The sequence below is a fragment of the Bombyx mandarina genome, chromosome 15 (assembly GCF_030267445.1).
Source record: "Bombyx mandarina strain Sakado chromosome 15, ASM3026744v2".
Taxonomy (NCBI): Eukaryota; Metazoa; Arthropoda; class Insecta; order Lepidoptera; family Bombycidae; genus Bombyx; species Bombyx mandarina.
Window position 1 is genome coordinate 8,430,441 of NC_143221.1, and position 16,113 is coordinate 8,446,553.

General features: G+C 35.1%; 2 protein-coding genes across 15 annotated transcripts in view; one reads left to right on the forward strand and one right to left on the reverse strand.

The window, feature by feature from the left end:
* Mid1 (calcium-permeable channel component Mid1) overlaps positions 1 to 13,719 on the forward strand; it is a 61,389-nt gene extending 47,670 nt beyond the window's left edge. Inside the window, exons 2-3 of the mRNA XM_028182973.2 lie at positions 4,554 to 4,908; positions 6,074 to 13,719. Coding sequence (XP_028038774.2) covers positions 4,554 to 4,908; positions 6,074 to 6,417 — 699 coding nt within the window. The 3' untranslated portion in view covers positions 6,418 to 13,719. The remainder of the gene's footprint in view (positions 1 to 4,553; positions 4,909 to 6,073) is intronic.
* A 98-nt stretch (positions 13,720 to 13,817) lies between these two features.
* The window catches only part of Mmp1 (matrix metalloproteinase 1), a 32,363-nt gene continuing 30,067 nt past the window's right edge, over positions 13,818 to 16,113 (reverse strand). For 4 of the 14 annotated variants that reach the window (XR_016324243.1, XR_016324241.1, XR_016324239.1 and 1 more), the window contains 3 exons: positions 15,785 to 15,983; positions 14,765 to 14,881; positions 13,818 to 14,239 (listed from right to left, as the gene is read on the reverse strand). Coding sequence is in view for 5 of the 14 variants with exons in the window: in XM_089733261.1 (XP_089589387.1) it covers positions 14,133 to 14,239 (107 nt within the window). In the remaining 9 variants the exon portion in view is untranslated. Of the gene's footprint in view, positions 14,240 to 14,764; positions 14,882 to 15,307; positions 15,395 to 15,784; positions 15,984 to 16,113 lie in introns of those variants that run through there. The other 10 variants (XR_016324242.1, XR_016324240.1, XR_016324238.1 and 7 more) reach the window with 4 other exon arrangements.

Here is a 16,113-nt window from a genome sequence, read left to right on the forward strand (position 1 = left end):
AAATTGTAGTGCTCAAACAGTATGTCCAATGTAAAACGATCAAAATCAGGTGATATTTGTATATAATAAATATTTGTATATAGGTAAAAATATAAAGCCATTTTTCTCCCCCGCTTGTTGACTGATTTTATTTTTGTTTATTGTAGTTATTGACGTGCTTTATGTTATCTTTATATATATATTTCTTCTTCGGTTTTCACTGGTGGTAGGATCTCGTGTGAGTCCGCAAGTCCGCCTATTTCTGCCATGAAGCAGTAATGCGTTTCGGTTCGAAGGATGGGGTAGCCATTGTAACTATACTTGAGACCTTAGAACTTATATCTCAAGGTGGGTGGCGCATTTACGTCGTAGATGTCTATGGGCTCCAGTAACCACTTAAGTCCAGGTGGGCTGTGAGCTCGTCCAACCCATCTAAGCAATAAATAAAAAAATAAATAAACGGCTAGACCGATTTGAATGATTTTTTTTGTATGTGTTTGGGTGGCACCCTGGATGGCTTAGATTCACAAATCAGCCCGGCAGATGGCGCTGCAGTCGGTATCTAGGTTATTTATCTTTCCTAGAAATAATTTATATGGCAAAACAACGTTTGCCGGGCCAGCTAGTTTAGTAAAAATATTTTAAAATGAGTATTTTTTCTTAACACAAAAAAAGGAAAAAAAGATACAATAAAAAAGAGAAAAAGTAAAAGAAAATATCAATCTAATTGTTAACGTGCTAATTATTATGGTCCAATCTGGAACATTGGGCGAATAACCAAGTGGTAATAATATCTGGTGATCGATATTAGCAGTAAATAAATAAATAATAAATAAATATTTACTAACAATCACGCCACGTTAACTGGTCCCGTGATAAGTTCGTAAAGAACTTGTGGCACAAGTACCAGATAACGGAAATAAATGTAAGATTTTTATTATACACATACATATACATATATAATATACATCCATAACCCTGGAAAAGACATTTATATTTATCATACAAATATCTTCCCTTGGCGGGATTCGAACCCGCGACCCCCGTATGTAGTGACCTTGTCACTTACCACTACACCAGACGGTCGTTATGCAGTGATAAAATATTAATAAATTTAAAGGACATATTCCGAAATATAAACTGGGTATCACTTCCGTAGGCCATAAACGCTACAAAATTATTTTTTTATTATAAAGAAATAGTCAAACGATTGAAAGTTCAAACAAAAAAAAAACCAAACAAACGATTACACAAAATTTTCTTAATCACCCATCTATGGGGGTGGAGCTACCTCAAGCCTGGTTTTTCAATTCGATGTTTTTTTTTATTCTCTGAATTATTGGTTTGAAGTTTTAAAATCAGGCATAGCTTCTTATAAATATGTTTTATATTTTCAGTTAAAAAAAAATGTGAGTGTACTACTCAGATTTTATTGTATTTAAGACGTCCGATGCGTTCGTGTTGAGGGAAGCAACGGTGTTGGAATCCCGTCGGCGTGCACCAGTTTTTCTAATGAATTACGTACTTAACAAGTGTTCACGATTGACTTCCACGGTGAAGGAATAACATTGTGTAATAAAAATCAAACCCGCAAAATTATAATTTGCGTAATTACTGGTGGTAAGACGTCTTGTGAGTCCATACGGGTAGGTACACGAACATACAAGAATCACAGATTAATAATATAATCACAGATTACTTTGTCCTACTCCATGATGGTATTATACCGAGAAAGTCTTCTCTCAAAAGATGGATCTCTTAATGACTATCATCAGATACATTCGGGGTTATGAGTAATGTCCATTACAGGGAACGAGTTATCAAGGACTCCGAAGCTTTTTCATAAGATTTGATAAGCATGAGTTGGCGTTTGACCGGCTCGCCCTCATCCATCAGATCTTCTCAGAGCCGATAAATTCCTACATATAAGAATTTATATTACGTAACTGGAATGGTTAGGAATTTGAACGTTTTCATCAATACTTGCAAACTCACCGTTTAAATTTAGTGATCTCTCAAGCAACGCTTATACTTAATATCAGAATTATTTTGCGTTAAAAGAAAATGCTGCCGACTAGAGGAGATGTTTAAAATTAAGAAAAATATAAAATACTATCACTTTCAAATTTTCGTAAAGGATTCTAAATCGTATCTAATAAATTATAGTAATATTGTAACAAATTCTTTATTCTACCCATGGTTTACATTCTACATAAAGGTAAAAAAACTTAAATATATTTGAAATGTTTTTATTAATATCTTCTATGCTTTCATTTTGTAGATATACTTTCAACATTCCATTCACATGTACAGGATTGGATCAGTGACAATCTAAAAGAAATCTACCGCCAGTCACAGATATTATTGTCTTTATTCTTCTTCGCTTGTTACTTCATTCTGGTTTTACGGAATAAAATTAAAGCGGTTCTAAAAGTTGAAATGTTCAAAATTCAACGCTCGGTCTTAAAATAATACTTAATAAGGCCTAGACTATTGTGTAAACCGAACCTTACTGGTGTATACACCATATTTTTTAATGATGACGGGAGCTAGATAGGAATAAGAAACAAGTACGTTCTTCTACGTTCAGTATTGGTAATTAATGCCAAGTGGAATGCAAGAAAACCACGGTACATCTATCGCTACATATTATTTAGTTTTGAAGAATTCAAATGTTTTAAGCAGCAGATTGAAAATTTTATAAAAGGTGACTCATCGTAAAGTATAATAGTGAGCATTAGCCCCCTTCCACAACACATATCCGATGCCATTAATCGCGTTTGTCAGGTCACTAGGCCAACAGCCGCCTCCTGTACCTTGTAAAAATATACAACAATAAATCTGTCAATAGCAATACCGAAACATTTTTCTGTCGTGTTCTAGTTTATGAGAAAAATCAATGAATGGCTCTTCAGACTCAATGAATGGCTCTTCAGACTTATTCATTCTTGTCCGCATCGGTGCAAAACGAGCCGAATATTTAACTGACAACTAAATGGTAAAATTATCAGTCAACTTTCTTGTTTACTTAATAGATATTTAATGATATTTAAGAAGTTACAAAGATTTTTCACTTCTGGACTATTTAAATTTCTGATTAAAAATTTTGAGTCAACCTTGCCAGAGACCAGTATTTTTTTAAATATTTTATTATTATTCAACTAAAGTTGGGCAAACGAGCTCATGGTTCAACGGTTGTTAAGTGATTATCTTAGTCCATATCTTCACTCAAAATTCCTGTACCTGCATTCACTTGATAAATCAGATCAAAATCTTAATTGTAGTGCTAATAAGTTTAAATTGAACGCAAGACAGTGTTGCGCCTTAAGCATGGTATAACAGTTGTATGTATTTACCCTTGCGGGTTCAGAATACGAGGTGCCACCAATAAACTACACTTCTGTGTGCTTAGTGCGAGTTTTTTAACGTTCTCGATAGCGTAAAAGTGAACTTTAATTTGTATGGAGTTGAAACGTTTGCCTACGTTTGCCGCTAAGGGCACTGTTCTAATTACATACTTCAGAGTTAACATTTACGCTATCGAGAAAGTTAAAGTACTCGCACTAAGCACACTGCTTGAAAAATAAACCTACATACTTATTTTTAATGTAAAAGATTTTAGGCGATCACGTTTTCTTCGGTGATTGACTGAGTTTTTGTGAACGTGGTATGTGATAATCGACGGGGCGACACGACGCGTCGACCCACTGTATGATTGATTGGGTTTGGCGCAGCGTCGCCCCTTCCCGGCACCCGCTGAGACAACCGTGCTTCACATGATGTACATTTGTTCTGACTTGTTAGACACATCGCGTTCCCGCGTTCCATCGAACATTACGTGATTAGAAAACATCATTAGTCCCTCAGCACCAAACAAGATCGCATACATTCTGTTGTACGATATTTGTCTTACATGTACCGATAGTGTTTTGCGCAACGCTTATTCGTACTGACTAGTGTATTTTATTTATTAAGTAAATTGTATTTACATCATACTCTAATAGTGCTAATTGCATTGACGTTTATTATAGCTACACTGTCTATTCTAATCCATACTTTTCTAGAGTTGTCTTCATCCTCTTCTTATGTGATACCATATTGCCGTTCGAAGTTACAGTTTTATGGTCTTATTTCTATCAGTGTTCCTTTTGTTTCTAAAGTCTAGCGAAATGGTTTCCCTAAACATACGAGACAAAAGGAAACACCAGCTTTACTTTTACATCTCAATATCGTACCTTAGGTCTAATAGTCTGATATCGCATGACATGAATACAACTAGATTTCTTCATTAGGATTCCGATTTCGTCTTGTACCTATATTTAAAAAAAATCTTAAATGAGGCATAATACTAATTGTTTGCGAGAAAACATCATATTCGTAAAAGCATTACGCAATTTTGACTAATACATTAATCAGATATTTGGTGCCCCATACTGGTTTTACGAAACCTATCAATTTCTACTATAAAGCAGCTAGGCCCATGCCGCGAGTTGAACCCCTATATTTTAGTAAATATTGGTGATAGATTTTGTGGAACCCTGGTCGGTAATGCGTGTGTTTGTTCAAAATTCCAGGAAACGTATCGTCGATGGGCATGCAGCATGATGGTGCCGCTGTGGGTAGTAGACGGAGCGGAGGAGGCCGGCGAAGAGGAGAGCAGACCACGGCGGGCGCCCGCAGAGCACGCGGTGCGGTGGCGTGCAAGGCACCTTGAGCGCGTCGGGCACCTGGACAGGCGGCGCGGCGGCGGCGTGGTGGGGCGCTGGGTGCGCGCCGCAGCCGCAGGACCCGGCCGGCCCCCCCTTCGGCTTAAACCTTGCCTCTCGGTCTGCCAGCTTGTCGAACAGCACTGCCCCTACTTTCTACCGGCAGATCGTGCGCCCGCATACCCCACGCAATACGCTGGCGAACCAACCTTCTTATGTCTCGGTAATATTAACAACTATCTAAAAACTCTTTTAATTTTTTCTTTTGGTTATTGTGAGTGGTAGATATAATTCAATCTGGGAATCTTCTTATTTATACTGCCAGAACTAAAGATACTATTCGTTCGTTCTGCGTGAAATGAAACGTAAAAGTCAAGATTTTTTTTTTACAACAATACACGGTATAATATTAAATATAATGTTGACGAATAACATCTGAGTCGTCCGTGACCACGAAAACTGTAAAGTATTCGATACGTCGGAAATATTAACGTAACCGTAAAACTAGTTTACATTTAGATCAAAAACTGAAGAGAAGAGAGAAATTCTAAATGCAACGAAAAATCCAACGAAACAAATCTGCGCGCTATAAACGAGATAATCAGTCTGAGCAAGATTCAGTTTCCCAGTCTAAGGACAATTCAATAGACAAGTAATTTTATATTCTTGAGGCCAATTTCCCGTGTCCTATTTTATCACAAAACTTGATTCTCTGTCGCGTTCATCTCTGGTTGAGTTTCTTGAGGATATTCGTTCTCAAGTGCAGCGTAGGCATGTTGGCTAGCTAAATAATGTAGACTAATAAAACTACAAACTGAGACTAGTAGACTAGGCCAGACTAGACTAGACTAGGCTAGTCGGGTTATAACGTAAAAAAGCTTAACAGTAAAACCACAAGAAGATTTTTCTTCAACTTGGATTTGGTGCTATCTTTTTAGTATTTACCCAACATTTATAATATATTTTCTATTAAATAATTTTCTATTTGCAAAATCGGAAATATTTATTCATCTCTTATTTAAAAGTACTTTCATGATTTTTTTTATTGCTTATACACCGATCTAAATGGGTGGACGAGCTCACAGCCCACCTGCTTACTGGAGCCCATAGATATACACAACGTAAATGCGCCACCCACCTTGAGATATAAATTCTAAGGTTTCAAGTATAGTTACAACGGCTGCCCCACCCTTCAAATCGAAACGCATTACTGCTTCACGGCAGAAATAGGCGGAGTGGTGGTACCCGCGCGGACTCACAAGAAGCCCTACCACCAGTAATTACGCAAACTATAATTTTGCGGGTTTCATTTTTATTACACGATGTTATTCCTTTACCGTTGAAGTCAATCGTGAACATTTCAGAATAATAATAATCATAAATTTCAGATTCACGCATTCCCGAGACTGGGGCTCAGGCGAACAAGTCCAACTACGGAAGGGAGGATTGTTGTTATTGGTATTGCGCGTCGGGGTTATGTCACAAGTGCGAGCCGGGGCTGATCGAGGCGCCGCTGCCTCGTCCTGAGCAATGCGCGGCGGTTGAGGAGCGCGTCCCCACGTGCTCGGTGCCCTATCAAGCGCCCGCCGCGGCAGCCGCTGCAAGCTCCGCCGAATCCCTGTGCCCTCTCTTACTACTCCTCGCACTCGTGCTAATAGTTATTACGGCACAATATCGGACCCGTTGGACCGCCATCACGTTTCTAGTGAATATGTGCGTTTCGAAGTTATAGTTATACGTTAACGTGCGTAGCACTCGCGTCGACTTACGCGATCGTCGGATCGCGACTAGAACTTCTAATAGTGCTGAACTTATGAAAATTAATAACGTGCGGACAAAAGTTCGATGATCCCTGCTTCTCGCGGTGCCGATAACAGAACGGCCGCCGCGAGCGAAAGCAGGAATAGACTGTAAGTTAATATTTATACCTAAATAACCGGTTAACCCGCGACAGAAACACCAAATTATTTCAATCGATAATTTTTGTAATATCTCAAGTAGATGCTGTAAGCCGACGTTCCGGCCATTTGTTTTCGGCATTTATGTATGTTTGTATGTAAACGAGTAATAAATAGTCTTATGTTAATTTACACGATGATATTTATTACATGAAGTTTGAAATATATAATATATATATCTATATATTTTACGAAGATCATTGTTCATAGACATGCTATGTTTTCTAATAATTTATATCAACAAAAACATTGTTCGTATCACTCAATTACAATAATTAAAACATGTGCGGTGAATATTGCATTTCTTAGGGATCAGGCGATGGTTATAATTTATTCCAAAATTTTATTACATAATGACCAACATTTATGTGCAGTTAATTAAATCAAGCACGTTCTTAAGTTACATTAACCTTTTTATTATAACTTTATTGTCACTACAAGCATATATATATATCGTTTCAGGGTTTATAAGTTGCATATTAATCCATCAACATTATGAAAAAGTTCAACGTTTTGAGAGAAAAAAAATATGTTTGGAATATTCACTTAGTCTAACTTATTAACACATATTTAGTGAGTTTATTGTGAATCTAAGATCGGTTTTATTATGTTTATGCTAATAGTGTATTTCGAAAACGTTTCCACTTGATTTTATCTATAGAGATCATCTCGATTTTATATTAGCACGTATTTTTTTCCGTTTATTGTACTGAAATTGTAATAATCAAAGTATTAAAGTTTTTGTCCATAGTCATATAAACCATAAAGTTTAATATTTTATATTACTAGCGAATGAGTAATGATAACTATGATTTTTCTAATAGCCTTCAAAAAGTTAGATTTAAATTCGTTAAAAAAAAAAACAGTTTTTATTTGATGCTGAATTATGAACTTATTTTCGCGATGAGTTTAGTTAATGTATGTGAAAAAGAATTAAATAAAGACCAGCGTTTTATCTTTACTCAAATTATACTCATTTAAAAACGGAAATTTGGTGGAAACTGACGCGAACTTAAAATTAAATTTCAAATGTACGACAAGAATATGGTTTTGTTTCTTCTGAATACAAACTGACTGTCGACACCGTGCCTGGTCGCTTGATTTGTGGAACGCCTAAATAGTTGGTCTATTATTATTATTATGTGTAAATTTTGGAGACATTAACATAGGATTAAAGGTAGTTGTTGTTTTGTAAGAATAAAATACGATAAATACATATAATGAATATTATATGTAATATCCGTCTTATGAATTATCAGTCATATATAAAATGGTTAAAGATGGTTTTTATATGAATTGATTTTTAATAATATATAATATGATATATATTGTATGTACATGTACATGAATTCCATTAATACTAATAATACAATGTCATAACAATTATTGTCATACCGACTATAAATGTTACTGTGTTTTTGAGTTTCCTGTTAATTTTTGGAAAATTTTAAACTTATAGAAGTATCGTTAAACATTATGTGATGAAAATTTAATAAAATAAGACTTAATTGCGAGTCATTTGTTGAAAATACCTCGTTCGAGGATCGTAGTTGTTGTATGCAAATAGTAAACAATAATTAAGTAAGTTATTTTTTACGTTTTTATTGTGTACATAATAATAGAAATATTTGTTATTTCCACTGTCACGTTTACCGAAAGTCGCCGAAGGTGCTAAAGGTCTATTAATGCTTCTTAAGAGTTTATTGAACCCGAACGGATGCTCAGTGGTAATGACTTGATTCGTTTCACGTCTGCACGCCTGGTCCACGACCACTCCTGGTGCGGCCACTGGAAACTCTTCGCTGCTGGCACCGACTATTCCTTCTATCGTTCGGTACACTTCGTACCTTTATCTATTTTCAACATTGACTAGTGATTCAAGCAACGCCTAGTAGACTACAAAAAAAAAATCTTCAGAAGCAAAACAATTAAATTTTTCGTGAGTAAACTATTATTTCACTCGATGAATAATAATACTACTTACACGTGATCTACAGTGCCTTCACTTGTAAGTGAAAGCGTTGCGCAATGAGGACATTTTCATGGAGTTACAATGTTGCCGTTAAATAAAATAAAAAAAAATAAAAATTAGTTGTTAGCGACAGACGTAAGTGGAGGGGAATCGTGCTGAATTGATATTCGTAAATTGTACGTATTGAATGTATGAATAGAGCTGGACTCTCGACGAGTTCCATTTACGTAGATATTTTACTAGCTTATCGATGAATCGTCGAGTTTTTATAATAAAATCGTCCATGTTTAATTTGTTCGCTTTTTATAGTATTTGTGATTCCCGTGAACTGTACGTATTTTAGGCATCAGCCTAAATTACGAAGATTGGTAAATATTAGTCGCAACGGCATGCACTGTCGCTCCAATAATATTCCATCCACACAGACGAGTGATTTTTCTTCGAACATTAATTACACAGCTGTATAACTGACGATATTTTCAAATAATAATAATAAAAAAAATAGTTATAGTATTTCTCTTGAAGAGAGTGTAACATAGGTGTTAGTGTTTGAATTGTTTGTATTTATATAAAATAGTAAGTCGGCCGTTTGCAATCGTACCAATTTAGTACAATAATGTATTGAAACTCATGGATAAAATTAGCATTTGTTGGCCGTTGCATTCTTTTAAATATTCAATAATAAATGTTTATATTTGAATATTAACTAAGTTCTCAATCAAAACAAATCTTAGGTATCATGATACAAGAATACTGTTAATGTCTAGGTCTTACAAGTTCACTTATCTTTCGGTAGGGCCACTTTCACGATTTGTACAAGTTTGAAAGCTATTGTATAGTAGATGTATAATGAATTACTAGACCTTAATAAATTGGATCACTTTGGAGCACTCGTTAAGACTTACACATTGATGTTCATCCCTGTCCTTGTGAGTGTTTCTTCTCTGCTATTTCGACGTCTTCACGTAACTTCGCTATCTCTCTATTAGGCGAAATTTATAATTAAGAAGACCAAAATTGTATCAGAATTTGTATAAATAAGTCTTGGAAATAATTCTGAGCATTAGGAACTGAAGTGGATGTAATAATACAAATGTTTCCATTCGTGTAACGAGTTAATACAAGTTGAATGAAAGTAGAATCCGGGCCAAACACAATTTATTGTTTATATTATATTTTTATCACTAGAATTCAATTTAAGAATGAAACATGAGTGTTCTAACAAATGTAATTAATCAATTTATTTCAATACTAGATTGTGCAAAAGTGACCTCGGAAATTGTTGATAGGTCGTATCGAGGGACGTTTAATGTATCCTAAATAAACAGTGTGTAAACCAGAAACCGTCTAATTCCTTTTGTTTACAGTGATTAAATAAGCACATATATGCTATTACACATATTGTTTATTCCTGTGGAGAAGCAAGCATAATTCGCTTTAAAGGGCCATTGACCACGTAAGATACAAATAATAAACCAAAAAAGCGACATCCTCACTACACAACATGCACACGAAAAGTTATTGAGAAATACCGTTCTCTGATCTCTTAATTTATCCATGAGTTGTTATAATCGATAGTGACTAGCGAAAGAATAATTCTATACCAGGAGCTATACTTTCATTAAATTATATGACAACTAAATATTACAAATCTTTTAAAGACGCTTGGGCAAAAGGCAAAGTGACCAATAAACATACATGCGACGGGAGGACGCAAAGGGTAGGAACTTCTTGCCATTTGTGGTTATTTGTTGTTGATTTTTTTTTTTATAGAACGTGTTGAGAATTTTAGATTTGTTGTGTCATTTTGCCCGACGTTGCCGTAGTTGTGTTCAGTGCAGTGCGGCTCCTTGGCGAGAACGCGGCGGCAGACCTTAAGGGTGCCTGTCCACCGGAGCGGAGCGAGGCAGCGGAGCGGAGCAACGGAGAAATATTAACCAATAAGATTGCACAAAATCAGTTTTGCAATCTTATGATTTTGGACGGGCGGACAGGCACCCTAGTGTGCCGCGACAGCCTCAAGCGGTTCCGCTGCCCCCTCTAGTCTTAGAATAACGTATATACATTTGGTTTTGTTAAATGTTTTGTGATAGTGTGTATTTTACGTTTTTGAGTAATGTACGTATATTTTGGGTGTACATAAATAAAATGTAAATGTTTAACGCACAAATAATGAGATACATTATTATTCATGTAAAACGGTTTACGAAAAATTATGTAATAAGCTGTGTAACTGATAAAATTTAATACAAACGTAGGGACTTCTGAGATCTATCTATCGGCATATTACATTTTAGTTTGTAAAGTTAAATCTGTTATTTCACTGTTCTTTTGTTTGTTAACCATACAGATACATATAAATCAATCGAAATTTAAAACATTTACTCGTAAAACAATACATTGTTTTAAGTTAATGTTATTTTTGAAATTCAATTTAGTACTGATCTCACAGTAAAAAAAGAAATAAGTATGTTTAAATTGCTTTCGGGGTCGACAAAAATGGAAATCGGCTGTCTGTTTTTTTTTTTAAATTCAATAAATTGTAATGTAAGCAAAACACCAAGACGTAGCCTTCTACTTTATATTCAATTCATTGGAATAAGCACGACGTTACGTGACTCAAACGTTATTAAATTGTGCACTTTAAATATAGTTTTTTTAACTAACACATATGAGGGAAGTGTTAGAAATATCAATAATATTACTCTAGATAGGTGTGGTGACCTTTAGCGATGTTCACCACTCAATAATCATTCATCGAAACAGCACATTACGTCGATCTAAGGTGTAAGTATAAATATGGATATGCGATCCTCGTATAATTTTATTCAGAAGACATTCCAAGGAAAATGGATTTGATTGTAGCATATCCACAAGAACTGACATTTGATTCAGAGCCACAGATAAGACAAATTAATGGATCTTCAAATATGTTCTATAATATCAGAGCATTACTAATTGAACATACTAATAAAGATGACAAAATTATTTCTATACAGAAACACTAAAATCTATTATAAAATAATGGGAGGATAAAAGCACGGGACCTATTTTTAAAATTTCGAATGCATTCGAAATTGATTACTTATTGTATTGCTGTATGAAATTGATTACTTATTGTTTATGCTACAATCAGCTCATCAAGAGAACAACGAAAAACGTGATTTAAAAAAAGGATTTCTATTCCGTTCTTGGTGAATGGTGTTTATTATTTTCGATAAGCTCAACGAACACTATAATACTTTATTTGAATAAGAATATTGGTGTTTTCAGAATATTTAAAAACGTTATAAAATTAAGTATATACTTTACTGTGTGACTGTCGAATCTAACATAAAATAAGATTGTGTCCATTTTATGTCTGTACAGATGCAGAAAAATTCAATTCGTATAATTTTTAAGAAATTTCACGACGTGTTATTAAAATAAAAGTATTTTGTATTGAACACATTTAAAAACCCCGAAAGATTTATTATTACTGCTCCAAAAAAATTCTGTTAGCGATGTTACTAAAACAAGTACGTAGGTCTGTTGCGAACTGAAACAATCTCAATTAAAACATTCAGGATATTTTTTTTATAATTTCTAGTTAGTTAAGACTAACCTGTTTTTTAATTTAAAATTTAAGTTACTGTACGGCGGAATCGCGTTCACGGAACTTTTGATTTTAGTCTTGCAACAGATCTATTTAATTGCTTGTTTCTGATTTATTATAGGTGTGTAAATTGCGTAAATTATTGCTGTTCTCGTCTAAATAAATATCTTGATATTGTTTTAGTAGAAAATATAATAATTTTATTTTAAATACTTTAATCTATTGGCGAATATAGCTTACAAGCTGTAGGAACATGACAATCATTCCCAAAATTGAAAAGCAATTTATATGCTATAAGATGTTTGTAAATGATTGTTGTGGATGACAAGTCTTTCCAGTCAAATTTTTTTGTTTGTTGTTAGATATGTATGAACATTTTCTTGCTTAGGAGTAACTGAATTTTCGATGATTACTTTGTTCACTGTATCACTACAAGATGGATGATGACATAATATATAATATAAAAAAACGAAACTTCTGCTATTCTTCGTTCTTATTACTTTCATTCAGTTCTAGATCATATAAATATATGTTGAAACTAGAGCAATAGAAAGTAACAGAAGATGATTGTTTAACATAAAGTAACATCAATTTGTAAATTAACTTAATATGAGTCATCGACCAATTCTAAATGTGTGTCACATGTCTTCATAATGCCTTCAACAAGATTAATAAGATATGTTACAGCAATTTAACATGTATAAATATTATCATAACATCGCCTATTTGATAGTGAGAGAAGTAGTGTAGTGTAAAGTTTAATATATGATTAACGATGTAAGGCACGATACGATGGCGCCGGCTCACACTGCCACAGTACGCGCTCTGATATATTGATATGATCTAGGATGTATCGTAGGTGTTTCTCGAGTAGTGGTCGTGTTACATAAGTCTTAAGTTTGCCTTCTATGATCAGTACGAGAGCGAAATCATTGATCGGTTCTTAGGTTTTTCTCACATCAACTAGTTATTCTGCTCGCGTGCTTCGGAAAATTTTCAATCAGCAATAGGTAAGAGTGAGTGGCATTTTTGGAAAAAAATATACGAGAACCGCCTGTTTAACCAGGGCGCTACGCCGCTTTGAGGGAAAATATACGAGAACCGCCTGTTTAACCAGGGCGCTACGCCATTGTGAGGGCGCTACGCCGCTGTAAGGGCGCTACGTTGCTCTCGTCTACGCTATGTAGCGGCTACTGAGGTGTGGCGTCGCGTCGATAGCCGTGCCCTACCGAACGCGCCGCTGGTGCAGTCGGCAAATCTCAAGTAGACAAGTCAATTTCATCCTTTTCAATATTCATAGACAGATGTTTATTATGATTTGCATTTTCTCTGAAGTTAGAAAGATCGAGACAGTAGGTCGCACGACCGTGTTATGATGAATTGTGGAAATGTTTATTAAATACGTTTTGAAAGTGGTGTTAAAATATTAACATATAAACTTGTAATTACTAACTTAAGAAGAATTATTGGAAAACAACAAAAAACGTTAAATAAACCGATAAAAATTAAGTGCGAGTATTATTTGTTGTCACTCACCTAAACGAATTCGTTCATTTAAGAAACATAGACAAAATATGAATGAAGGAAATGAATAAAACGGGTACGGGTGTCTGTTATTTTTTATTACAAAAATCATCGCTTACGTCAATATCACACTCGAACTTACATCATCTATTTATATTTAAGTATAAAAACTATGACTTCATTAAATTACATTGTTCTCACAGAGTAAAAAAGTACATTATTCATCACAGCGAGACGCTCGATATACGAGGAATATCGAACAACGCAAACAGGCACTCAGTACACGTTCACAGTCGGTGACATCGTCCTTGAGGTCACGCGGTGGATGATTGCAGCAACGTAGGCTACACGTGGTCCCCGCGATGTGCGCTTTACTCGCACTACACAAGGCACGTGCGCTACGTACGCAACACGTGCCTCAGCGTGGTCACGACCACGACCAGCACGCTGGTTAGTGTTGGCCGCGCGATTACACCGTCGTTCTCCAAACTAGGCGTGCCGTCATCTGTAGAATCCAAAAGAAAACGTCCTTAACCGAACTAGGCATGTGAGCACAAGGTGCGAAGTGCGATAGTGTAAACATTGTGGACATTCGATATAACTGCTGCTACATTCAAAATAATAAAAGTTAACAAGTGCGCACCAAAGATGACATATAGATTTAATGGTGAAAATACCTGGATGGGACAGTAAATGAGAAGCGAATATGAGATTCACAAAATCTAGCGTGAATTTCAAATGTTTTCACAAAACTATTTTGTTTTCATATTTGCATATGAAAAATTATTATTTGTAATGTTTTTTTTTATTGCCTTTGTAGGCAGACGAGCATACGGCCCACCTGATGGTAAGTGGTCACCGTCGCTCATAGAGGTCAGCAATGCCAGGGGCAGAGCCAAGCCGCTGCCTACCATAAAGTACTCTCCGCAAGCCTCGTTTGAAGAAGAACATGTCATAGCTAAATTTTGTAATTATGTGAGCACAGTTGAAATTCACGATAGTGTTACAAAATGAAACAAAAGAAACCTACAGATGCGTGTGAATGGTGTCGCGGCGGAGGTCGTTTTGAGGCCTCCTAATACATGAGGCGGCACGGAACCACAATCATTATATTAAAGTCTGGCTCCGTCCGACTGAACGTTGACCACTGAAACATAACTTTTCTTTAGACTTTAGTACTTTAGTCGACCAAAACCGAGTCCCGATTGTGCGTCACAACACTACTAATAACTCTAATCAAATATACAAATGCTACTAAATATGTGATTATATGTATTATCAACGCGATTTTGCATGCACTAAAATACAAGTTATTTCGTTAATTTCATAAATTATCTATAATATCAAATACTTCACATGTAAGTATATTAATTAATCAATAATACAAATTCATGCATCACTCTGTTATCAACAAAATCAACATATTATAATTTATTATTTTTCATAATTTAATGTTTTAGTATTTTTTTTAAAATTTATAGTCATGCTACCGATCTCCATCAATTTAGTGTTGAAACCCAAATAGCGTTCAAAAGCGAACACGTGGTGTTAAACTTTCATTAAATTTTCTTACATTAACTTAAATGTTATCCTTTCTTTAATTCCAATTAATCTTACAATTAGATGTTGATTACTCTTATTCTTATTCTATGCTTCGCGTCTAAAAAACGAATGAATATTTAATTTTATTATTAAGTGGTCATTCTTAAATTATCCAACACCGCGTCAATAGAAATCTCTCAGTCGTTGTGATTGTGAAACAAATATTGATAACGTATGACTATGAAGCGAATAATCGAAATAAATAAAATTATGAAGTGCACCCATACCGAATCAACAGTTCATGATTTAGAACATACATAATCTAAAATGAAAATAAACGATTATGGAATGTTACAAAAACATACAAACCATAATGTAAAACTTTAGGATGCTTATAAAACCAAAAGCAGATAGAAAGTAATACAAAAGTTTTCGTGCGAGCAAATAATGCGAAAGCAAAATAGTAATCATGCAGGCGTCATGCAAAGATTTCTGAAGTTGGACGTACAGGCAGATTGTGACAAGCTCGCCGGTTCTAAAATCACCGCTTAAGCTTTTTTAATCTCACTGGTATTCTCATATATTTGCTATGTAACTAATTGAGTCTTTTTTCTGTATGCAAACATTATATGTACAATGTTCAGGAACTCTCCACCGAGGCTATTTCCTGAACCAGAAGAATGATCTGGGAGCGGATGATTTTACACCTAGAAAAACAAACACACACACATCGAAAAGTGAACGGTGTTATCGCGGCCACAACCAGTACTTATTGCCAAACACACGATAGACATCTCGTTGCGTTCTATTATAATATGCTCTTATGGAGTGTCAGTG